A 26,004-nucleotide genomic window follows, 5' to 3' on the forward strand; every position below is an offset into this window, starting at 1 on the left:
TTGTGGGGACCAAGAAGTCACCATAGAAATACACATTGAGCTTCAGGCCACTCCACCCTAAATCTATTCTGCAAGAGGAATCAAATGCTGATTATTATGGTTCTTGAAGACTTGACTGTTGAGATCTCCCCATCAGATTTACCAATTCAACCGTCAGAGCAGAATGATGGCTGTGTTGCATCCCTACTGGATTACCTTCTAGGGAAGGGGACTGCGAGAGGGGCAGACACAAACTACTGGGGGGTGAAGCCCACCATTGCAGGGAAACAATTGCAATTAAGGTGGAGAATTAAGCAAGCCCTACATTATACAATTGTATTTATTTTTTTCAATCACAGGTTGAAGGAAAGAAAATTGGTCGATTCCCTCATCAACACTATCTGTGGTAATGAGGGGAATCCCTCCTGTAGAGCTATTGTATTCTGACAGCAGGAGGTTTCCCAACTGTCAATACAATGATCACTCCCGGCAGTGATTGCACAAGTAAAAAAAAATCCAACAGGCTCGTGGTACCAAAGTCGATGGATGGATACAGCCAGCCTGTCCATAGATGGATCGAAATTTGGCCGGTTCCTGCTGAACCAGCCAAATTTCATCTATGGCTGGCCTTACTGCTGGGAAACCTCTCAATTGTGGGAGGGGCAGAGACACAAACTACTGGGGGGAATCTCACCATTGTGGGAGGGCAGAGACACAAACTACTGGGGGGAATCTCACCATTGTGGGAGGGCAGAGACACAAACTACTGGGGGGAATCTCACCATTGTGGGAGGGGCAGAGACACAAACTACTGGAGGAAATCTCACCATTGTGGGAGCGGCGTGACAAACTGCCCGGATACCTCACTATTGTAGGAGGGGTGAAGACACAAACTACTGCAGGAAATCTCACCATTATGGGAGGGGCAGAGACAACCACTGCAGGGAAATTTCCCCATTGTGGGAGGGGCAGACACAACCACTGCAGGGAAATTTCCCCATTGTGGGAGGGGCAGACACAAACTACTACAGGGAAATTGCACCATTGTGGGAGGGGCAGAGACGCAAACTATTGCAGGAAATCTCACCATTGTGGGAGGGAAAGTGACAGAAACTGCCAGGAAGACTCCTCATTGTGGGAGGGGCAGAGACAACTACTGTCAGGAAACCTCGCCATTTTCAGAGGGGCAGAGACGCAAACTACAGCCTAGAAACCTCACCATTGTTGGAGGGGCAGTGACAAGCTACTTCCGGGAAAAGTTACCATTGTGGAAGGGGCAAAGATACAAATTACTACTGATAAATCTCACCCTTGTGGGAGGGGCAGAGATACAAATTACTACTGAACTCACCCTTGTGGGAGGGGCAGAGATACAAATTACTACTGATCTCACCCTTGTGGGAGGGGCAGAGATACAAATTACTACTGATCTCACCCTTGTGGGAGGGGCAGAGACAAATTACTACTGATCTCACCCTTGTGGGAGGGGCAGAGATACAAATTACTACTGATCTCCCCCTTGTGGGAGGGGCAGAGACACAGACTACTTAAGAATACGTTCATTACTGGGCTCTCAGCCATGTAATAAAACAGAGGGGGCAATTCACATATATTTCTGGGAGAAGTAAAGACATGAACTGCTGTAAGGAAATAGCACAATGGGAGGGAATGATGCCATCATTGGAAACTCAGCGTGAAATAAAACAGACAGAGATTTAATACACTTTTGCCGAATCAAATTTCATCACTTTGGGTGGAGTTGACCTTTAAATCAAAAGAAATCTAGGGAAACAGGGGAAAAAAAATTACTTACAAAAAATGTGTTTTTGGTGTGATGAAACCTTGGCAGTGCTGAAGTACACAAGACTCAGGTCAGTTCTAGGAGGCTATAAACTTCCAATCGGACATATAGTTCAGCCCTAAAAAAAAAAATTAGACATGGGTGGAGTCGGGGGAGGGGGTCAATAACAGGAAATGCGTTGAACTTTTAATACAAAACACACTGCAAGTTTTTTCTTTATTAAAGAATTTTAGTAACATTTTAGCAACTAGAAGTGTGATCATCATATGTTGCTTATAAATAACATTTCAAACGTTTATATTGTCTTCACCTGACAAACTGTCCAAAATATTAAAAAAAACAAAAAAAATAAATCAGGTGTGTTATAGTGGTGGACTGAGCCGCTGTGAAATGTTATGTGAGCCGGCCCTCAGACAGGAAGGGACAATCCCGGGCTGATCCATGGTTTATTTTGTCTCGGTACAGTAATACATACATGTAACATACAGACACCGGCCATCCTGGGGAGAGATCACATTGGGACAGACACCCCCCCCCCCTCCCCCACCTACAGGGAGATGCCCAAGAGGAATATAAGGCAATAATCTGTATAAATACTCCATTGGATGCATTTACCGCCATCATCCACACAACTTTCATCTTGTGGCCTCGTTCACCACACGAACGGCTGGTCGGTGTATGGCATCTGCAATCTGGAAAGCCTGAACCTCATTGAAATAGTTTGAGGCTGGCAGAAGCTGTTCACGTGTGGTCAGGCGTGGCAACGGTGGCCATCCTGTGCTTCCAGACAGCGGCCTTCGCTTTAATGACGTAGGTAAAAGGATACGTGCGCCTTAAAACAAAAATGAGCCTATGCTTCCTGCCCCCTCCATAGAGTAATACCTCCCTGGATCGAATGGCCAAAGCCTTGGGTGTTTGTTTACATTCAGCGCTGCAAGTCTCATGCTCCTGGCTGCATCTGCACATTACAGCCCCAAAGACTGCCAACAAACCACTGGCAATCATCTCCAGCCTCAAGATATGGGCCCATAGAGGTTTACTGGTCTGTAATGTGGAGACCTGGTCAAGACAACAAGGCTTGCACTGCTGGATGTAAACAGACACTGGAGGGCAGCAGCCACAGGATCCAGGTAAGCATGCATTTGTGGAGGTGGAGGGGTTAGGTCAGGAGAAGGGGGGGCAAAAAGGGCAAAGTGCACCTATCCTAAATTTCCTACATAAATCAGCTGCCCATGCATAAAAGGTAAAGCATATACACTCCCTTAAAGAAGTAGGGCCAAGCTCTTTCGGCCCTACTTCTCCTGTGGGACAAAGCTCTTTCGGCCCTACTTCTCCTGGGGGACAAAGCTCTTTCGGCCCTACTTCTCCTGGGGGACAAAGCTCTTTCGGCCCTACTTCTCCTGGGGGACAAAGCTCTTTCGGCCCTACTTCTCCTGGGGGACAAAGCTCTTTCGGCCCTACTTCCCCTGTGGGACAAAGCTCTTTCGGCCCTACTTCCCCTGTGGGACAAAGCTCTTTCGGCCCTACTTCCCCTGTGGGACAAAGCTCTTTCGGCCCTACTTCTCCTGTGGGACAAAGCTCTTTCGGCCCTACTTCCCCTGTGGGACAAAGCTCTTTCGGCCCTACTTCCCCTGTGGGACAAAGCTCTTTCGGCCCTACTTCCCCTGTGGGACAAAGCTCTTTCGGCCCCCCTCCTCCTGTGGGACAAAGCTCTTTCGGCCCCCCTCCTCCTGTGGGACAAAGCTCTTTCGGCCCCCCTCCTCCTATGGGACAAAGCTCTTTCGGCCCTCCTTTTCCTGTGGGTCAAAGCTCTTTCGGCCCTCCTTCTCCTGTGGGTCAAAGCTCTTAGGCCCTACTTCTCCTGTGGGACAAAGCTCTTTCGGCCCTACTTCTCCTGTGGGACAAAGCTCTTTCAGCCCTACTTCTCCTGTGGGTCACAGGAGTGCACTTTAATTCTGCACTCCTGTGATTCAGATTCAGTGGACAGCAGGCTAAAGTCTGCTGTCGGCTGACATTCCCCATCATCGGCTGACACCACAGAGCTGGTCCAGACTCTGGAGAGATCCTGACTTTAATGTCAGGATCCACCCAGACACCTGGACTGGAAGCTGGTTCAGCCTCTGAGCGAGCCGCTGAGAGCCTGAGCCAGGCCTCTGCCTCCGCAGTGAGCACTGGAGGGGGAGAGCAAAAAGTTGGTGCTCTCTCTGTTCACTAAATACCGAGAACTGAGCGATCAATAACTGCACCCATATTGATTAAGAATGTGCATTTATTACTTTTTGCATTAAAACCTGCAATGAATCACAGGTGCAATGCACAGGCTCCTGCAGACTATTCCTCCAGCTTGGGGCAGTGCCGAGGTACAGACCTTTAGTTACAGAACCAGAGAATGTATCAATGGGGTACAAGTGCAGCGACGCCTTGTGGGCAGATGGGTCTTTGTAGTTTTTTTTATTCACCGATCCCAGGGGTGTCAAACTGGCGGCCCTCCAGCTGTTGTGAAACTACAAGTCCCATCATGCCTCTGCCTTTGGGAGTCATGCTTGTAACAGTTAGCTTTGCAGTGCCTCATGGGAGTTGTAGTTTAGCATCAGCTGGAGGGCCACCAGTTTGACACCCTTCCTGTGAATAAATGACGCAGCTGTGCGGGGGCAGAGACACCAACCACTGCACTAATGAAGAAAAAAAAAATATGTCAGGAGGCTGCAGGTAGAAGAACCCCTGGATTCTGTAAGAGAGGGCAGTTTGAGGTTGGGGGGGGGGGGGGCTGCAGATTCTGATCATGGTGAATGCTGCACCCTAAATATGAGTATAGCATGAAACATGGCGGAAGATTTACTAAAACTGGAGCACTCAGAATCTGGTGCAGCTGTGCATGGTAGCCAATCAAGCCTTCACAATAAAACCTGAAAGCCGATTGGATTCTATGTAGAACAGCAACAGATTTTGCACTCTTCAGTTTTAGTAAATCTCCCCCACGGCTGGAAAGATGTAGATCTCCTTTAGGGCTCATTTACACTTGCTTTGACTTTAAACACACAAACTAAAAGCATCTACTGCTTCTACGTGCTTTTTGGATGCTTCGGTGATGCTTTTCTGAAGCTTGGCAAATGTTGATTTTCTATTTATTTGAAAAGGGCCCAGTAGAACCCCGCTCAGTAGTACCCCTACTCAGAAGATCTCCAACTCTTTAGTACCCCCATTCAGCAGATCCCCATCTCATTGGTACTCTTGTTCAGAAGATCCCCCAGCTCTGTTGATCCCCTGCTCAGTAGTAACCCACAGCCAGGGGCGGACTGACAACTCATGGGGCCCCCGGGCAATAGGGGATCATGGGGCCCCTGTGTCCTTGCCCAAACTCAAAAAAGCCTATGAAAATGGTACCAGGGGCATCTAATGGGGCCCCCTACTAACATTGGGCCCTCGGGCAGTGCCTGAGTTTCCAAATGGTCAGTCCGCCCCTGCCCCCAGCAGATCCCAATCTCATTAGTACCCTTGTTCAGCAGATCCCCTGCTCAGTAGTACCCCTAGCTTTGTTGATCCCCTGCTCAGTAGCAACCCCCAGCAGATCCCCATCTCATTAGTACCCTTGTTCAGCAGATCCCCTGCTCAGTAGTAACCCCAGCTCTGTTGATCCCCTGCTCAGCAGTAACCACCAGCTCTGCTGATCCCCTGCTAAGCAGTAACCACCAGCTCTGCTGATCCCCTGCTCAGTATTGCTGATCCTCCCAGTTCTGCTGATCCTCTCTCTCTGGTCCCCACACCCCTCCCGCTATATTGCTCCCATGCGTGACATTGCTAGTGTCTCCTGCTCCGGTCCCCCAGCTCTGCTGATCCTCTGTCACTCAGTCCCTATCTCTCTGGTCCCTGCTCATCTTCTGCTATAGCGTTCCCAGGTTACACACCAGATGTGCCATCTGTACCAGACACTCCCAGCGTATGAGTGTATATACACATGGACCTGGAAGTGACTGCTGGTTGTTTTTTTGGTTTGCTTGTTGGTGTCCCAGTGCACCCTGGGATATCTCATACGAGCAACACCTTCGAAATGAAGTGAAGCCAATGCTGAATAAAAGCTCCTCAAAAGCTGTGGGTGCGGTTTGCAAACTTTGCCAGACTTCTATGGAGGCTTTTGAGAAGCACTGAAGCACCAAAAAAGCAACATGGGGTATAATTTTTGAAGCAACGCCAACGAAACATGTAAACAGGACTGTAAGGTAACCATTTTATTTAGTGACCGCTGCTTTGATTGGCATTCAGAGCGCTCTAAAAAAAGAAAGCATGTGCAATGCCGTATTTTGAAACAAGCGTAAACGAGCCCTTAAAGAGGGCCATTGAATGGCATAACAGAGGCAGCCATTGTGAAGACCCGACCAATATATAGAAAGTGAAATCACAGAAATGCACTACGCCTAGTGCATGGATAAGGGCAGTGCCGCTGTGATCACAGGATGGCCATGACCTCTCTAAGAGAGCAACCAGCTTATCACATAGAACCCAGACACACAGAACGACCATCACCACACAGGATGGGGGCAGAATGATAAAACCACCTCTGTATTATCCAACCACCATCAAACCACGCTCATCTAGTTCCAGTAAACACACCTTCAGGGCAATATAATCCACTCCAGGATGTCACAATGGAATTCGTTTTGGGTTTCTGTATAAAACAGACTCGAGTGGGGAGTGACATTTGTACAAAACAGAATTCCCATCTTTGGGAAAGGTCTCCCACTTTATCTTGTGACGCCACCGTCCACTGGGGGGGGGGGCGGGGTGTGGCGGGACGACGCTCACAATGCACACCACACGCTGGACATTCAGTATGGCTTCAGTGTGTATTGTATGATTTGCCAACATCCAACTCAAAAAGGCATTAAACATTATTGCAAAAAGTTTTTTTTTTCTTCCATCTCAGTGATATTATAAAATGAAGTAAAACCACCATCAGCACAAACCGTGTTCAACAATTATCGTCTCAGGGTGAAAGCATAAGAAGGATTATTTAGTCACAGACTGCCTACAAAATGACGATAAATACATCAAATTATTATAAAGGAACAAAAAAAAAAAAAAAGAAAAAAATGGCTGGAAGATGCACGAGAAGCAAAAACGGCAGAACGGTGATCAACGTGTAACGCCAAAGCCGAGATTACACAAACCGCTAGTAGCGTTACCATTTTATCTTTTTTTTTTTTTCTTTTTTTAAATAAAACAATTTGAGGCTGTATCAAAAACTTTTTTTTTTTGTTTGTTTAAAAAAAAAAAAAAATGAGTGATTGCTTAAATCGTCGCCTCGCTGGGAGAGCACCAGAGTGTGTTAGATGGAGCAAACGTTTAATATATTATATATGTATATTTATATATAGATATATAGTGTGTGATCAGGGCAGCGGTGAGATCATGGTGCAAATCTTCTGCGGAAGATAAAAAAAAAATCAAATCAAAGCACTACATAGAAAGGTCGCATATTTACGCAAAATAAACTCCAGGGCGGCGTTTCAAAAAGGAAAAAAAAAAAATAACTGGCTTATCAGGAGGTGGACTACAGATGCAGCTATGGGCCGGTGAGCTGCAGCGGTACAGATCCAAAAGGAACAGCGTCAAAATAAAACGCTGCTAACTTTATTTATCCAGACAACATGAACAGAGTTCCTTGACTGAGACTTTTTCCTCTGATGAGCTTCGTTCACTAGGCTGAGCGTTAACCACTTTACCTCCAGAATGTTTTGCCCCCTTCATGACCAGGCCATTTTATTTTTGCTATTCATCACTGTGCTACTTTAACTGGTAATTGCATGGTCATGCAACACTGTACACAAATTATATTTACATCTTTTTTTTTTTCCACACTAAGCTTTTTTTGGTATTATATAAAATGGAAAAAAAAAATTAAAAATTGTGAAAAAACCCGCCCAATATTTTTTCCTTTTGGTTATAAAAAATATCCAATCAAAAAATCTAATTTCTTAAAAAATTTAGGCCAAAATGTATTCTGTCTCTGGTAGAAAAAAAAAATCCCAATAAGTGTATCTGGATTGGTTTGTATCCAAGGCATAGCGTCTACACACTACAGTGTGTGTATTTACTGAAATTTACAGCTATAGACGCTATACTGTAATGGTGGTGATCAGCAACATAGAGAGGGACTGTCATAGGGTGGCGGGTAATCTGGTGCTAACAAACACTGATGTTGCTAGTGACACTAATACATTGATAATACTGTACATTGACCCTGTACTACTGACACTGGCTTAACATCAAGGGGTTAACTGTGTACCTGACAATGAGTAATATGTGCTGCTTTTACTGATCTGGCTGTTTTTACTCCCTGCTTTTCAGGGAGAAGATATAGCCAGATTGCTGTTCACTGTACACTTGTAAACACAGAACTCTGTGTGACTGGACACAGCCAATCAGCAGGATTCAGACAAAATCATTGGCTGAAATCTGCTAAACATGTGCTGCGTCAAATTACAGCATGGGTCGGCATGCGCACGCCAAACCCGGGAGCAAGCCGGCAACATACATGAACGTTGCCAAGCCTGCACCCGCGGCCCGGTCGCAGTATATTTACTGTGAGCGGTCAGCAGGCTGTTAAGCCGAATGCCAGAAAAACATAAAAAACTCCTCATTTAGCTCTAGAGGATTTGGAAAAGCACTTTTTACTTACCCAACCTCCCTCTACTACTGGCTCCTCTGCACTGCTAGATCGGGTCTGGAAGCCTCTTCTCCCCTGCACCCTAAGGTCCTCTGACATCATCAAGATCAATGCAGAGTCCATAGCCCTGCACTCGATGGGAGGACGTAATGGGACAGTCCACCGCTGGAGCATGGGGGAGCTCCCTGTGCCGGCTGAGCACAGGATCAGGCAAGTAAATCTGCTTTGACTATCCTCTACACAGAAACGACTAGGTATCTCTTGCAATGTGGCCGCAGCCCCATTGTAAGAGAGGAGTTTTAGTTTTACTGCCATTGGCCCTTAATCACGGGTAAGCCCAGGCTTGTGGGATGAGAGGAGGAGGTCCCAGGCAGGGACTCTCGGTTCACATTGTCCAGAAGAATTGCTCTTCTCCTTCGGATTTGTGCAGTCCGTAGGGTACAGGATGGAGCCCCTGCTGGTGTTCAGCACCCAATCTTCCGGAAAGGTGACCCATTCATGGCTTGGGGACAGCCTACACTATACTTCTGCCAAGACATGGCAGAGTTTGCCTGCTGGGACTTCCAATACCACAGCTGACCAACCAGCCCAGGTCCCTGACCATGAAAATCAAAGGCGGATCTGAGCACACGGACACACTCCGCAGATGAAAAAAAGGACATAAAATACACCAATTCTTTGTTTCTAGACATAGAACACAGCCCAACCCAACTTTTTGAAGCATCGCTGGAGCCTATTTTGGTGTAAAGTTAATCATCTCAAACACATATGACAAATAAAATAATCATGGATTAAAAATATAAAAACATAAAAAACTTGGTAAGTTTTTTTTTCTCTGACAGTGTTTGAATTTTTTTTAGGATATCCTTTTCGTCTCTCTTTGTTACACTTTGTAGCTAGACACACGTGGATAGAAGTAAAACAAAAAAAAAAACAAAATAAAATACAGTTAGTGTTAAAGGCAAAAACAGCAGAGAACCAAAGGCCACCCCAGCGTATAATGGAAGTCCCCTGTCTTCCGTAAGTCTTCCATGCCTGCAATCTAAAAAGGTGGGCGCACACTCGTATGAACACAAATATGAAAATGGCAGATGTCCTATGCGTTCCACCGCCCGTGAGGGAGCAGGGCAGAAAGAGCAGTTTTCCAGAAAACTTTGATAATTTGCTTATAACAGCAATGCTTTCCGTTGTCTGGACAGTAGATTGCAGGCTACAAAAGTTCAGTCAGGAACTCCCAAGCCCCCGACTCTCCCTCCACTTGGACAACGTTCATTAAGGGGGTACGTATGGGGGTGGTGACCGGTATGGGGTCATGTTCTTGGGGCGCGAGCCTTTACCCTCCATGGGTGCTGTGAAAGGTGGGGGAGGCTGGTAAGGGGGGGCATTAGGGTCCTCATCCCTTAGCGGCGTGTATTCCCCCAAGGTGTCCTGGTTTAAGGGGATTGTCTCTGGCACGTTCTGGTTGGGGTATTCTGGAGGCGGTAGAGGGGCTTTCTCCTCCTTGAGGATCAGCGGCATGCTGGAGGAGGGAGGTGGCTTGGAATCGTCCAGTTCATCCGCAAATATTATAGGGACGCCCTTCTTAATAAACGTTGCCTGATCCTCTATGGTAAGCTTGCCTTTCCGTTTCTTACGGTAGCAAATCATGGCGATGATACCGGCGATTAGCAGGATGGCAGCGACAACCACAGCCGGTATTACAGTATGAAGATAAACGTCGTCCTCACTGCTCTTTTCTGGATTTCGGTCAGCAGCTAAAGTAGGGGCGATAATGGTGACAATCTGCTCCTCAAGGGTCAGAGGAATGGAGAAAAGGTCACTCTTGCTCCTACAGCTGCCTGCAAGTGACACGTCAATTTTCTCAAGCTTAAAGTCTGGTTCCAAGGCTGTGCGAAACTGATCTCTTACTTTGCCGTTTTCATCATAAATCTTCCTTGCGACTACTTCAATGTGCTCTTTAGGACAAGGGTCTACCGGTATGGTGTTATTGGTCCAGTCCACAATAATGGAACCTTTTGAGATGTTCTGCAGGGTGACTGAGCTGCTGTTCCTGTCACCAAATGCCAAGCCAAGCTTCTTCACCAACTGGATCTTCTTAGTGATATCATTGGCCACAGAATTATAGTCTCCCTGAAGCTTCGCAGTGAATTTCACTGGTGATGGATCTTTAAGAAACAAACTACGGACTTGGATTTCAAGAGCATCGACTGCTGTGAGACCACCTTTGTCTGTAGCTTTTAGGTAGTACTCATGATCACCTACATGGTTGGCATCAGGCATACCATACATGACTTGGCTGGCACTATTGAGTATCACCCATGTCTTGTCACGTACACTTGCATTTTTCCTGGGCTCCAGAGTAAGCCTTAAATTATCAGTTGTGCCATCTTCTTTATCGTAGAATGTGTCAGGTGGAATCTTCACTTCAAAATAGGTTCCCACCCAAGCAACAACTTTATCAATGTGATTTGTGAGTTTGGGTTCGGTGTTAAAGGCTCGTGGAATTCCACTAGTGGAGGTCCGAGTGCGGCTTGGTGATGTGGTCTCGACTTTGGTTGTCGGTGTTTTGGTAGTTTTAGGAGGCCTTGGTTTTTTGGTTGGCTTCTTGGTTGTGGTAGTAGTAGAATCTGTAGCAGGTTTCAGGGTGGTCACTCTGGGTTTCTTGGTGGTAGCAGAAGGCGGTGTGACCACAGCTGTCGGTTCTATATATGAAGGTCTTGTCATTGTTGGACGAACAGGCCCAGGGAATATACTGGTTGTTTCCAATTTGGTTGGGTGGATCGGGCCAAGTGTTGGAGTGTGCATAATAGGGCCCCTGGTTCTTATCGTTATGGTGGGCTTTCCAGGGAGTGGAATGGGCTCACGAACTGGAGGAGCAGTTGTATCTGTTGGAGGGGCAATAGCTGGTGAAGTGGGAGTTGGAACAATTCTAACAGGAGGCTCATGGACAGCACTGGTTGGTGGCCCAACGGCAGTAACAGGGGTTGGGGTAGTGTAAATCTGTCGTCTTAACCGCTTAGGAGTGTGTGGCTTTTTGTTGGCAATGTGCCATCCTACAACAGGATAGCCAAGTTGAGCAGACATTGTGCCTTCTTTAGCTGGAACCTCCACAGAACTGATGTTGGGGACGCTGTTCTGATCCATAGAACAGCCAACCTTCCAAGAGAGCAAAGCACCATTTTCAACAACTTTCTTAGCGTTGCCGGGCCCAGCCATAAAAGCAGACATGTCAAAGAGTCTGTTATTCACTACAGGGACTAACTTCATCTGATACAGTTCAACCTCAGAGAAGTCTCGCATTCTCTTAAGAACATCCACTCTATCCTTAGGAGTCATTTTTGTCAGGTCTGCATCCAGAATTACGGTGAGAATAGTAATGGGCTCATCGGGGCCGCAAAGGAAAGGTGTCACGTCATTAGTCTCTTGCCCCGTCACCCGAACAGACTGTGGCTCGCTGTGGTCCTCAGGATGAACCTCAATGGAGAAGACATCTGCAGCCTGTGGTGTGGAAGTTCCATTTTCTGCCACCAAAAACGTTGTCACAGAAATTTCATACACTCCTTTATCACCCTCCAAGGGAAGTCCTTCCAACATCTCATCGTCCCAGTGTAACCATGATGGCAGGGTCTCCTTTCCATTTTCAGAAATCTGAAAGCAATTAAGAAAAATAGGATTAGTGAAAATAAAAAATATGAGCACAACCATTTATAAATCATCTCAACACCACAGGAGCTTACACCAATGTCCAACCACAGTCACACACTATTATATGGCTCTGACATATACCGCAGTGCTGTATTAAGGACACTGAGCCAGTCACATCAGTCTCTGCACCAGGGGAGCTTACACTCAAACGTCCCCTCACACTCACACACATTTATATATTGCTGACATATACCGCAGCGCTGTATTGAGAACACAAGTCGGGGGTACAACCAGCCTGTTTTTTTACATGTGATTACTGCTGGCGGCTAGCTGGCAGTAATCGTAATAAATGTGTCCTGCTAGCAGGCAAGGCTCCCCATCAGAACACAATGGCGCTGAGGGAGGGGATGCTCTGCGTTCACACAGCGGCTCTGAGTTTTCTACTTGCGGTTCACACACAGGCTACTTTGCCAGTAGCAAAACGATCTGGCAGATCTGTATCAGGTGACTGAAGATCAAAACGTGATAACTGCTGGTAAATCCTCACTAAATCTCAGATTATTAGGGAATATGATAAGCATGATCAGAAATATTTCACAAGTAGTATGTGTGTGTCATTGGCTGCAGGGGTAAGGGTGCGGCGCCCGGCCCCCGGGGGGGTAAGGGGGCGCGAAGCTTGGCGCCCGGGCCCCAGGGGGGGTAAAGAGTGCGGCGCCCGGGCCCCAGGGGGGGTAAAGGGTGCGGCGCCCGGGCCCCAGGGGGGGTAAAGGGTGCGGCGCCCGGGCCCCAGGGGGGGTAAAGGGTGCGGCGCCCGGGCCCCAGGGGGGGTAAAGGGTGCGGCGCCCGGCCCCCAGGGGGGTAAAGGGTGCGGCGCCCGGCCCCCAGGGGGGTAAAGGGTGCGGCGCCCGGCCCCCAGGGGGGTAAAGGGTGCGGCGCCCGGCCCCCAGGGGGGTAAAGGGTGCGGCACCCGGCCCCCAGGGGGGTAAAGGGTGCGGCACCCGGCCCCCAGGGGGGTAAAGGGTGCGGCACCCGGCCCCCAGGGGGGTAAAGGGTGCAGCACCCGGCCCCCAGGGGGGTAAAGGGTGCAGCACCCGGCCCCCAGGGGGGTAAAGGGTGCAGCACCCGGCCCCCCAGGGGGGTAAAGGGTGCAGCACCCGGCCCCCCAGGGGGGTAAAGGGTGCAGCACCCGGCCCCCCAGGGGGGTAAGTGTGCAAAATCTGCATGCAAACCGAACCAATGACAAGGAAGCCGCCTTGTACTGAGAGCGCAGTCATTATTCCAGACACAAACAGAAGACTTGGAAGCGACACGTTTTGGACTGTTTACTAGAATCAGTTTACATTAAATCAGTCCATTAATCAGAGAACATTTGAAGACTGGAAACACAGGAGGGCGAGCTGGTAGCTGGAGTGCGTTTATTTCCACACGGCGAAGCCTGCCATCCAGGAATCCTGGGGGTGCTGGAGCACGGACGGATATTTCTGAAGATGTCTTTCATACTGGAGAATTTCTATTTTTAGAACGCTTTGCACTGTATGCAGCGGCCTATATTTGGAAGGCTGAGCATGTGCTGCTTGTTTCACGCACGCCATCGATTGGAATGGCGGTCTGCGATCAGCGGGAGGGACCGCAGGACAAGACTACAGTCAATCCTGATGCCTTTTTGAGCAGCAAAGGCATCCAAGACATAAGCCGTGTCTTGGAAAATGTGCCGCTGTTTCAGGTTTATGAATATGGCGCTCAGGTGTCCTGTGCTATAAATCTATCCTCTCCATAGATAAAATCTCCCATGATGCTCAGCTAGGGAAGCCACAGTGCCGAGTCTCCCTCCAGTCCTTGATGCTCTCAGGAAGATAGACCGTCACACAAAGTACAGTCGGTAAGAGGCTGGAAGGTCCCAGGCGATCAGAAAGCCTTCGGTTCTGACATCATGCCTGCATAAAGCTGCGAGGGGGGCGACCAACCAACGAAACTTCTAAAGATCCATTCACACCACCGCCAAGTGTCTGATGTCCGTAACAGTGAAATGTTATTAAAAATATTGATCGCCGTAACAAAGGTGATTATGGCGAGAGCGTTATTGATTACCGTCCCATGTGACTGACAGCTCTGCAAAGCTAGTTTTTCTTAGGCACTTAAAGGGGAACAACAGACAGCTGTCAGTAAATTGCTGACATGCAGTCCTGCGGGGGAAGCCATCCGCTAAGATATTGCTGAAGATATAAAATCTCTCATACCACCATCATGGCACCCAGGGAGAGGAGGAAGCCGAGACTGTGTGGAGACTGGACAGGTTCTCATATTTTGGCTTAGATCAGTGGTCTCCAAACTGTGTCCCTTTGATAGTTTTTAACCGGCCCTTAGGACACTGTTCCTCCCACTGACACTAATGATGTGCACGGTTCCTCCCACTGACGCCAACGACGGGGCACGGTTCCTCCCACTGACGCCAACGACGGGGCACGGTTCCTCCCACTGACGCCAACGACGGGGCACGGTTCCTCCCACTGACGCCAACGACGGGGCACGGTTCCTCCCACTGACGCCAACGACGGGGCACGGTTCCTCCCACTGACGCCAACGACGGGGCACGGTTCCTCCCACTGACGCCAACGACGGGGCACGGTTCCTCCCACTGACGCCAACGACGGGGCACGGTTCCTCCCACTGACGCCAACGACGGGGCACGGTTCCTCCCACTGACGCCAACGACGGGGCACGGTTCCTCCCACTGACGCCAACGACGGGGCACGGTTCCTCCCACTGACGCCAACGACGGGGCACGGTTCCTCCCACTGACGCCAACGACGGGGCACGGTTCCTCCCACTGACGCCAACGACGGGGCACGGTTCCTCCCACTGACGCCAACGACGGGGCACGGTTCCTCCCACTGACGCCAACGACGGGGCACGGTTCCTCCCACTGACGCCAACGACGGGGCACGGTTCCTCCCACTGACGCCAACGACGGGGCACGGTTCCTCCCACTGACGCCAACGACGGGGCACGGTTCCTCCCACTGACGCCAACGACGGGGCACGGTTCCTCCCACTGACACTAACGATAGTGCACTGTTCCTCCAACGAACGCCAATGATGGGGCACTATTCCTCCCACTGACACCAATGATGGGGCACTATTCCTCCCACTGACACCAATGATGGGGCACTATTCCTCCCACTGACACCAATGATGGGGCACTATTCCTCCCACTGACACCAATGATGGGGCACTATTCCTCCCACTGACACCAATGATGGGGCACTATTCCTCCCACTGACACCAATGATGGGGCACTATTCCTCCCACTGACACCAATGATGGGGCACTATTCCTCCCACTGACACCAATGATGGGGAACTATTCCTCCCACTGACGCCAACAATGGGGAACTATTCCTCCCACTGACGCCAACGATGGGGCACTATTCCTCCCACTAATATCAAAGATGGAGCACTACTCCTCCTCCTACGGACTACCAACCCTGAGGCCATGTTTATGCTCACTAATGATGCGCCTGGGACATTTTCTACCCCCCCTGGCCACAATCAGGTCCCCATAAAGTCTGAAGGACAGAAGACTGGCCTTGGTTTACTGCCCGGACTGTGGCCAGTGGCATCGGTGGGAGTAAATAGTGCCACAGGCTTGGTGGTCAGTGGTAGTAAAAAAAAATTACATCATTGGTGTCAGTGGGAGAGATAGTTCTCCATCTCTGGTGTCGGTGGGAGGAATATTACTCCATTGTTGGTGTCAGTAGGAGGAATAGTTTTCCATTTCTGGTGTCAGTGGAAGGAATGGTGAACCAAGGTCGGAAAAAGGAAAAGCAAAAGGCCACATCCGGCTCACAGGCCGCAGTTTGGAGAACCTTGGACTAAACTAATCCATGGAGGAATGTATAATCTGGTGTCTCCATGCTGTATCACATAGGGACCAACAAAAGCTCCTCCAGTTAAGTTTTTCCAATCGAGGAAAGAACGTCACACAAACATGGGCAAAACATGCAAAATGCATGCAGGCAGAGCCAAGGTTGTAACTGAACCCAGGACCCCAGTACTGCAAGGCCATACACAGCCAATAACTGGCATATACTGTAACATAAGCTGCGAAGTAAGATGGGAAACTAGATATTTGGGACCTCCTGACCTAATCCTGCAGACACTCGTCTTACACTGGCCTGGAGGCTATAAGAAGAGGATGCAGCAAGCAGTCAGCCTGCTATACTGGACACCAGACCACCACCCAGAATCCTCCTCTTCTGACCAGTGTGTGGCTTGGACCGGACCTGTACAGTGTTGGCCAGGAATTCTGTGGTATTTTTAGCCGATGAATCTGACACGTCTGCACGCTGAGAGATTGGATTATATTTAGTGTACATACAATGCTGACCTTTCCAAGATAACAGCATGCCGTCTCCACTTACAGCACAACTGTAAATATCTGCCCTGCTGCGGGCTATATCTACTGCCCCCCTACGCATGTTTAACCCCCGACGACCTGAAACTGGGGCTGGACGTGTGCAGAAGCCAATGTGACATTAAGCAAAATGCCCTTCCAACTATGTCAGTGGAACCGCCTTCCGTTGCTGCCCAGGTCCACCTTCCAGATACATCTTCTCCTAGACATGACATTACCCATCTGACCATTGCCCACCAGCCTTCACGTTTTCAAATATTATTGGCTGCTCTGGGTCACCTGTCAACGCAAGGCAGCCATCTGCATGCAGATCAAAAGGTCCCAGCCTGAATAACTACCATAATCTGCCACAGGGCAGGTTACAGAAACCTCTGGAGAAAAGAAGTGCATGCTGGGTAAGGTTATCAATTTTTCATTAAGCCCTTCAGTATAATATGATCACACGATAGATCCCAAAAGACACTAGGTGTAGCAAATGCAGCATTTCTGTTAATAGAATTCAGTGGTCTCCAGACTGCAGCCCGGGGGCCAGATACATCCCCTTGCTTGCTTTTGTCCTTTGGGGCAATATTTCATCCACCGATGGCAACAATGGAGCAGAGTTCTCCCCACTAACAAACTAAGGACACCAATGAAGGAGAACAATTTCTCCCGCAGACACCAACAATGGGCCCCACTGGCACCAATCCTCCCAATGACCGCAATGAAGGGGCACTATACCTCCTACTGATACCAAAGAGGTTTTTTTCCCCCCATTGACATCAGGACCTTTTCTACTACCAGTGGCCACAGCCCGGCCCCCCTAGAGTCTGAAAGACAGTAAACTGGCCCTCTGTTTCAGAAAGTTTGGAGTCCCCTTATCTAATTTATTGTACACCTTCACTATAAAAACTACCTGTGTACTAAGTGCAATCGTAAATAAAGAGAACCTGTAATGCTGGAGAAAGGGAAAGCAATATAGGATGTTGGAACTGACTTTCTATATCCAACTAGGGTGATTTATTTAAGTAGCGATGGTAAATTATACAATCGTATACAATATGAATGTGTAGGTAGTGGCTTGGCTGACATATTTATGAACATCCCCCCCATCCCTAATTCACCCATCACCTAACCTCCTCCTGCTGCCACTGCAACAGGCAACAGCATTAAGATCACAGGCAGACTTCCAAAACCATGATCTTTGGAAGAACACAAGTGTCGCCTCTCCCCAGCAATAGACGTATAACTGGAGTAAAGGTACTTCATACCTACAGAGGATGAACTAAGGAGTTTTAGGTGCAGAGATTACACTTCCCTGCGATCACCCCATGGGATTGCTGTGCTGTGCTGGCCACCTCCATGTCCTATGTAAACAGATATGATCTGGGTGGACGAGGGACTTTTCATGCCTTCAATGTTAATTAACGTTTCTCTACTTTCCTGTTCTGCAGTTGGTGGTGTTATGAACTTCCCTGGATTGTTTTCGGGACCTCAGAGAAAACAATGGCGGGAACCCAGGCCTGACACAGGAACTGACATCCCCGCAAAATTTGACAAAATGCCTCAAGCAGCTGCCCGACACCAGCCCACCGCGCACAACTCAAATGTACCTCTGAACCCCTTACAACCACTACAGAATATGGCAAAGCAACTAAGTTATGACTGTGCAGACCTAGGCAATGCTACACCTTAGGGTTAGATACCATTTCCCCCAAAACACACAAAGGACCCCTGGTTCTGTTCTCCCTTCACACACACTCAGACCCCCTATTCTGCTCTACACACACACACACACACACACACACACACACCGTACCCCCTATTCTGCTGTCCCCCACACACACACACCGGACCCCCATTCTGCTCTCTCCCCAAACACACACAGGACCCCATTCTACTCTCCCCCAAACACACACAGGACCCCCATTCTACTCTCCCCCAAACACACAAAGGACCCCTGGTTCTGCTCTCCCCCACACACACACACAAGACCCCCATTCTGCTCTCCCCCCAAACAGACAAGACCCCCATTCTACTCTCCCCCCAAACAAACACACAGGACCCCCATTCTACTCTCCCCCCCAAACACACAGGACCCCCATTCTACTCTCCCCCCAAACAAACACACAGGACCCCCATTCTACTCTCCCCCCAAACACACAGGACCCCCATTCTACTCTCCCCCAAACACACACACAGGACCCCCATACTACTCTCCCCCCAAACACACACACAGGACCCCCATACTACTCTCCCCCCAAACACACACACAGGACCCCCATTCTACTCTCCCCCCAAACACACACACAGGACCCCCATTCTACTCTCCCCCCAAACACACACACAGGACCCCCATTCTACTCTCCCCCCAAACACACACACAGGACCCCCATTCTACTCTCCCCCCAAACACACAGGACCCCCATTCTACTCTCCCCCCAAACACACAGGACCCCCATTCTACTCTCCCCCCAAACACACAGGACCCCCATTCTACTCTCCCCCCAAACACACAGGACCCCCATTCTACTCTCCCCCCAAACACACAGGACCCCCATTCTACTCTCCCCCCAAACACACAGGACCCCCATTCTACTCTCCCCCCAAACACACACAGGACCCCCATTCTACTCTCCCCCCAAACACACACAGGACCCCCATTCTACTCTCCCCCCAAACACACACAGGACCCCCATTCTACTCTCCCCCCAAACACACACAGGACCCCATTGTACACACACACACACACCTCAGAGTATTGCCATAAAGTCTCATCGTTGTGCGGACCATCAAGAAGTATAATAGAATCCTTCTAGTATGCTTCATTGATGCAGCCCTTAGGGGTATCTAGCAGAAATTGCAAAAAAGCACACAGGATGGCGCAAACACCTAGTTCATTATACTTGAGCCTTAGCTCTGAGGAAGGGGGGGGGGGGGTGTTCTTCCCCGAAACGCATCAGCGTGCCAACGCAGTGGTGCATTAGGTGCATTTGGTATATTAAAATGCTTCTGTATTTCCCACTTTTGTGAGTATGGATTTGGCTGTTTGTTCTTTACATTAATAAACCTTTGCTAATGAACTAGGTCGGGTGTCGGCAACCCGCGGCTCCGGAGCCGCATGCGGCTCTTTTTCACCTTTCCTGCGGCTCCGGAGCACACTGCCCACCAGGTGACAGGCAATAGGGTCGGCAAGCCGCGGCTCTTTTAATGCAGCTCTTCTGTGTGCCGGGCGCCCGCTGGCAAACATTGTCTGTCAGGATGTAGGCGGGGCAGCCCGGATGTAGGCGGGGCAGCGTGACGAACTCCTCTCCTCTCACAGTCCGCCCTGAAGACCAGAACGGCGCGGGAACCCAGCGAGAGGAACGCGCGGAGCAAAGGTAAGTGAATTCACACAATATGGGGGATGAATTACTATATGGGGGATGAATTACTATAGGGGGGATGAATTACTATAGGGGGGATGAATTACTATAGGGGGGATGAATTACTATAGGGGGGATGAATTACTATAGGGGGGATGAATTACTATATGGGGGATGAATTACTATATGGGGGATGAATTACTATATGGGGGATGAATTACTATATGGGGGATGAATTACTATATGGGGGATGTATTTTCAGTTTTAAAAATGTTTCTCTCAAAATAAATTTCAATCGTGGTTTTGGTGAGATTTGGCTCAGTCGAAAAAAAAGGTTGCCCACCACTGACCTAAGGCTATGATTGTGATTATGACGATACACTGTGGCCCTGATTAACCCTTTGCTTACTGGGCCCTTAAACCCCCTTCATGACCAGAGCGTTTTTTGCAATATATGCAGTGTCGGATTTGTTTTAAATGTTGCAATGGTTTTGCGGCTCCCAGTCTTTTTTTCCCTCTCGGAAACGGGTCCAAGTGGCTCTTTATGTCTTAAAGGTTGCAGACCCCTGAACTAGGTGGTTGTGCCCTCCTGTGTGCTTTCTTACATTCCCCAACCACACAAAGGACCCCCATTCTACTCTCCCCCAAACACACACTCCCCAACCACACGAAGGACCCTCATTCTACTCTCCCCCAAAACACACGAAGGACCCTCATTCTACTCTCCCCCCAAACACACAGGAACCCTATTCTACTCTCCCCCAAAACACACACTGGACCCCCATTCTACTCTCCCCCAAAACACACAGGAACCCCATTCTACTCTCCCCCAAAACACACAAAGTAACCCCATTCTACTCTCCCCCAAAACACACACCGGACCCCCATTCTACTCTCCCCCAAAACACACACACCGGACCCCCATTCTACTCTCCCCCAAAACACACACACCGGACCCCCATTCTACTCTCCCCCAAAACACACACACCGGACCCCCATTCTACTCTCCCCCAAAACACACAGGAACCCCATTCTAATCTCCCCCAAAACACACACAGGAACCCCATTCTACTCTCCCCCAAAACACACAGGAACCCCATTCTAATCTCCCCCAAAACACACACAGGAACCCCATTCTACTCTCCCCCAAAACACACACAGGAACCCCATTCTAATCTCCCCCAAAACACACAGGAACCCCATTCTAATCTCCCCCAAAACACACACAGGAACCCCATTCTAATCTCCCCCAAAACACACACAGGAACCCCATTCTACTCTCCCCCAAAACACACACAGGAACCCCATTCTAATCTCCCCCAAAACACACACAGGACCCCCATTCTAATCTCCCCCAAAACACACAGGAACCCCATTCTAATCTCCCCCAAAACACACACAGGAATCCCATTCTACTCTTTCCAACTACACACAGGAACCCCATTCTACTCTACCCCAAAAAACACACAGAAACCCCATTCTACTCTCTCCTAAACACACAAGTCCTCATTCTTCTCTTCCCCAAATACCCACAGCAACCCAAACACTCTCCCCACCCTATGGTAATCTTTCAGAGACACCTACACCACCCAAAGCAATAGTTCCTCAGATACACACATGGGACCTAATGCCAATGTCCCCTAGATATACACAAGTGACTAAGCTAATGTCCCCCCAAAATACCAAAGACCCTGGACTACTCTGTCCAAGGCATACACACCAGGGTTCCTGTACTAATATCCCCAAATACATTTTCTTGTTACTAAAACAGCTAGAAAGAATTAAAATAAAAATCCAGCCACTATCACCAGTCTAGTTAAAGTTTCCATGGGACTTATGCATGCAGCCAGAGGATTGTGAGTGCAGTGGGGCCGGGATGGAGGTAAAGGGTGTAAGGGTCATGATGGGCTAGCCGTCTCTTGGCTTCTACCCAGGGTTGGGACCTCGTCATCTCTTCCCGTAATCAGATCTTTCTGAATTATTGAAATCCAAGAAAATCCCTTGTACACATAAAGCCTCTTTTCTCTCGTCACCCACAGCGGTGCCCCTTGGATAGGCCCAGGGAGGACTTTGAAGTTGTGTCCCTGCATCCCCCCTCCCCCACACACCATAGCTTTTATGTTCCGGCTTTTGATATGAAGTGTAGACTGTCCAGCTGCCAATATGTGCCGGACAAGGTGACCTCCACATGGGAGTGTTTCTTCTGGAAGGAGGACGAAGATCTCGCACCCGAGTACCTGGAGGGGGTAATCTACTCTCTAACAAGCCCAGACAAGCTGGACGCTGGCTCCGGTTCCCCCTGACTGAGTTCCACTGAAGTGATCAGATCCGGGCTCTGCAGTGCTGAGTTTGCAGCTAAAACATGAAATGAAAAAAGAGATGTCTGCAACGGGGTGTGGAGGGTCCATGCACACCACTGGCGTCTTAAAGGCTGGAGAGTTAATAACCAACCAGAAAGTGACATAAAACACACATATTCTCCACAGAACAAACTTTGCAGCTGCCGACATCAACACCACAAAGCTGAACAAAACATCAACGCAACACTTTGACTGCCCAACATCTGCAGAAGAAAAAGTCATCACTGAAAATAAGGGACAAAGATCTGCAGAGCAGCTGCAGTTCTTTCCCCAATTTGGTTAGTGCCGAGCTCTGGCTAACGCACGGCAGGTGAAGTGGGAATGACTGGATGCCGACATTATCCAGCAGACTGGGAAATTTTACAAGAAGTAATATTAATGTACTTGACTTCTGCTGTGTATCCATCACTGCTGCTGGAGACGGACATGGAGTAAGGCCTTTTGCATACTGTCCCATGCAACAGAAATCGCAGAGTATTTCCCCGACATGGAAAGCCCAGTTGATATGTACAGCCACCAACAGACATGAATGGCGGCAGGGCGATTCAGTGCAGGAGGATAAGGGAATACTTGGTAGAGGTGTATGTTGTTGATGGAAATGTAACTGTACAGTGGAGACTGATGCAGGTAGATACATAACCATGTAGTGGAAATATCAGTGAACATGAACAGAGAGAGGAGAGAGACAAGTGGGCGTGGGGTGTGTGGTAGACACTGTATTAGGTGGGTATGGGCTGTGTGGTTGAGTCAGATATAGGTAAATGTGGGATGTGTAGATAGATATAAGTGGACATGGGCCATGCAGCAGAGATGGCTATAGACAGACATGGGCTATACGGTGGACTTTGGCTGTGCAGTGGAGAAACACAGGTAGACATGGATGAAGGTCCTGTGGTAGAGATGAACATGAGTGGAAGACAAATATATGTGGACATGGTCTGCTGAGGTGGAGTCGAACATAGGTGGATGTGGGCCAAGCAGTGGAGATGGATACAGGTAGGTGTGGGCCGTGCAGTGGAGATGGATATAAAGGAGATATGAGCCATGCAATGGAGATGGATGTAGACTGATGTGACCTGTGGGGTGGAGATGGATATAGGTGGACGTGGGCCGTGCAGTGGAGATGGATATAAAGGGGACATGAGCCATGCAATGGAGATGGATGTAGACTGATGTGACCTGTGGGATGGAGATGGATATAGGTGGACGTGGGCCGTGCAGTGGAGATGATATAAAGGGGACATGAGCCATGTAATGGAGATGGATGTAGACTGATGTGACCTGTGGGGTGGAGATGGATATAGGTAGGTGTGGGCCATGCAGTGGAGATGGATATAAAGGGGACATGAGCCATGTAATGGAGATGGATGTAGACTGATGTGACCTGTGGGGTGGAGATGGATATAGGTAGGTGTGGGCCATGCAGTGGAGATGGATATAAGACTGATGTGGCCTATGGGGTGAAGATGGATATACTGTAGGTGGATGTGGGCTGAGCAGTGGAGATGGATATAGGTGGAAATGGGATGTGCAGTGGAAATAGCTGTAGACTGACGTGGCCTGTGGGGTGGCGATGCATATAGGTGGACGTGGGTCAAGTGGTGGTCAGTTACCACGTAGTGGAGAAACATAGCTGGATGAACATAAGAGTGGATGGCAGATATAGGTGGATGCGGCCACTGATGTGGAGTCGGACATAGGTGGACATGGACCATGCAGTGAAGACGGATATAGGTGAATACAAGCCCTCTGGTGCAGATGACCATAGATTGGGATGAATATAGGTGAAGGTGAGCTGTTTGGTTAAGACAGAGATTGGTGGATGTCAACAGCAAGGTGGAAGCGGACAGAGCAGAAGATGGTGGAGAAGACGTCAGCGTTCTCATAACATTCCAGCACTGACAATGGCAGTAATTAGGGCAGACTGCTGGGGGGGGGTTTATGGTCTGGTAACAGCTGCATCACCTCAGCCGCCCCACACCCACCATGCAGCACTGGCTGTGCACAGCTGGGAAAGTCGTATTTCATGTTTAACAGACAAAAAGCAGCCAGAGAAAAGCCCTTTATTTGTAAATGAGTTAAAGCTCTGATTGAATTACAGCCGTTTGTTCAGACACAAAAGCTGCCAACAGAAGCATTTCCGAACTGCTTGCCATCCCGCGTACCTCCGAGCGTGTATGTACCTGCCTGAGAGGCCTATGGCGTGCATGTGAAGAGTGCTGTTTACATTACATGTGTAGAAGCGTGCCGCCAGCATCGTCGGAAACATAGAGCAATACTTGGCATAGTAAGAGAAATTCAGCCCCAAAAAACTTCATGTGTCAACGGTTTTAGTGAAGACGAAGCTGAAGAGATGCCACATAATTGGAAGCACTGCTGCAGACACTGCACTCCTTATCCAGTGAGCCCCTTCCATTGCTGACAAGGAGTCCCTCTAAAGCAGAATGTTCCCAGCTGGTGAGATAGTCCATTCCCCAGACAATGCAAAACCGACATACAAACCCAATCCCTAGAACTGACCGCCAAACCAACATATAAGCCCCAATCCCTAAAATGGACCGCCAAACCAGTCTGCAACCCCTATCCCTAGAACAGACCACCAAATCGGCCCGCAACCCCAATCCCTAGAACAGACCACCAAACCGGCCCACAACCCCAATCCCTAGAACAGACCACCAAACCGGCCCACAACCCCAATCCCTAGAACAGACCACCAAACCAACATATAACCCCAATCCCTACAATGGACTACCAAAGCAGCCCACAACCCCAATCGCTAGAACAGATCATCAAACCAACATAAAGCCCAAATCCCTAAAACCGTCCAAACAGACCACCAAACCAATCTATAACCCCCATCTCTAGAACAGACCCCCATAACATTAACCCCTAGGTCAGACTACCAAACCGACATATAGCCCCAATCCCTAGAATGGACCAAAACTAGCCTATAACTTCAGTCCCTAGAATGGACTGTCTAACCGGCCTACAACCCAAATTCCTATAAGCCTATAATCCAAATCCCTAGAAGGGACCACCAAACCAACATATAAACCCAATCCCAAGAATGGACTTCTTCACCAGCCTTTAACCCCCATTTCTAAGAAATGCTGGCCATCACCCTGGACAGCACAGAGAAAAGCTGCCAAATTGACATATAACCCAATCCCTAACATCAACTGCCAAATGACCCCCCAACCCCTAGAACTGACCAGCCATAATGCAGAGAAAGGCTGGCAAACCAACATATAACCCCAATCCCTAGAACTGGCTGAAAATCCCAATTCCTAGAATCGACAGGTCATTATTCTGGACAATGGAGAGAAAGGCACCAAACTGACATAACCCCAATCCCTAGAACCAACCTCCAACCCTAGAACTGTCCACCACACCAACATATAGCTCCAATCCTGAGAACCAACCACCACACCAACATAACTCGCACAACACAGAGAAAGGTGTCAAACCGACATATACACCCAATCCTTAGAACCAACCTCCAAACTGACATATCAACTCCAATCACTAGAACCAACTAGGCATTATCCTGTAATCCTGAAATGCTAGGACAGCCCAGCAGGTCTAACAATTGGCCCCATGTAGAAGGTTCCTCTGCCCCACAACTAGAACATGAGTGGAGAACCTCCATAGCAATCCAACTAGGGACACCCCATTACGTGGGAGGGATGGCAAGTCAAACCATTAATTAAAATGTCCATACAGTATTGTGGCAGTGTAGTTTTCTACTGAACGCTGGCAGATGAGGTGCCAATCAGATCTCTGAAGAGACACAGCCACC

The 26,004-nt window shown here is 48.9% G+C and overlaps 1 protein-coding gene across 2 annotated transcripts in view; it reads right to left on the reverse strand.

The window, feature by feature from the left end:
• Nucleotides 1-1,982: 1,982 nt before the first annotated feature.
• The window catches only part of DAG1 (dystroglycan 1), a 136,381-nt gene continuing 112,359 nt past the window's right edge, over nucleotides 1,983-26,004 (reverse strand). For both annotated transcript variants that reach the window (XM_089689754.1, XM_089689753.1), the window contains one exon: nucleotides 1,983-12,092. In XM_089689754.1, coding sequence (XP_089545880.1) covers nucleotides 9,717-12,092 — 2,376 coding nt within the window. In that variant the 3' untranslated portion in view covers nucleotides 1,983-9,716. The remainder of the gene's footprint in view (nucleotides 12,093-26,004) is intronic.

Source organism: Staurois parvus, unplaced genomic scaffold (assembly GCF_062004578.1).
Source record: "Staurois parvus isolate SC_StPar_1 unplaced genomic scaffold, SC_StPar_1.0 ptg000496l, whole genome shotgun sequence".
In the NCBI taxonomy this organism is placed as follows: domain Eukaryota; kingdom Metazoa; phylum Chordata; class Amphibia; order Anura; family Ranidae; genus Staurois; species Staurois parvus.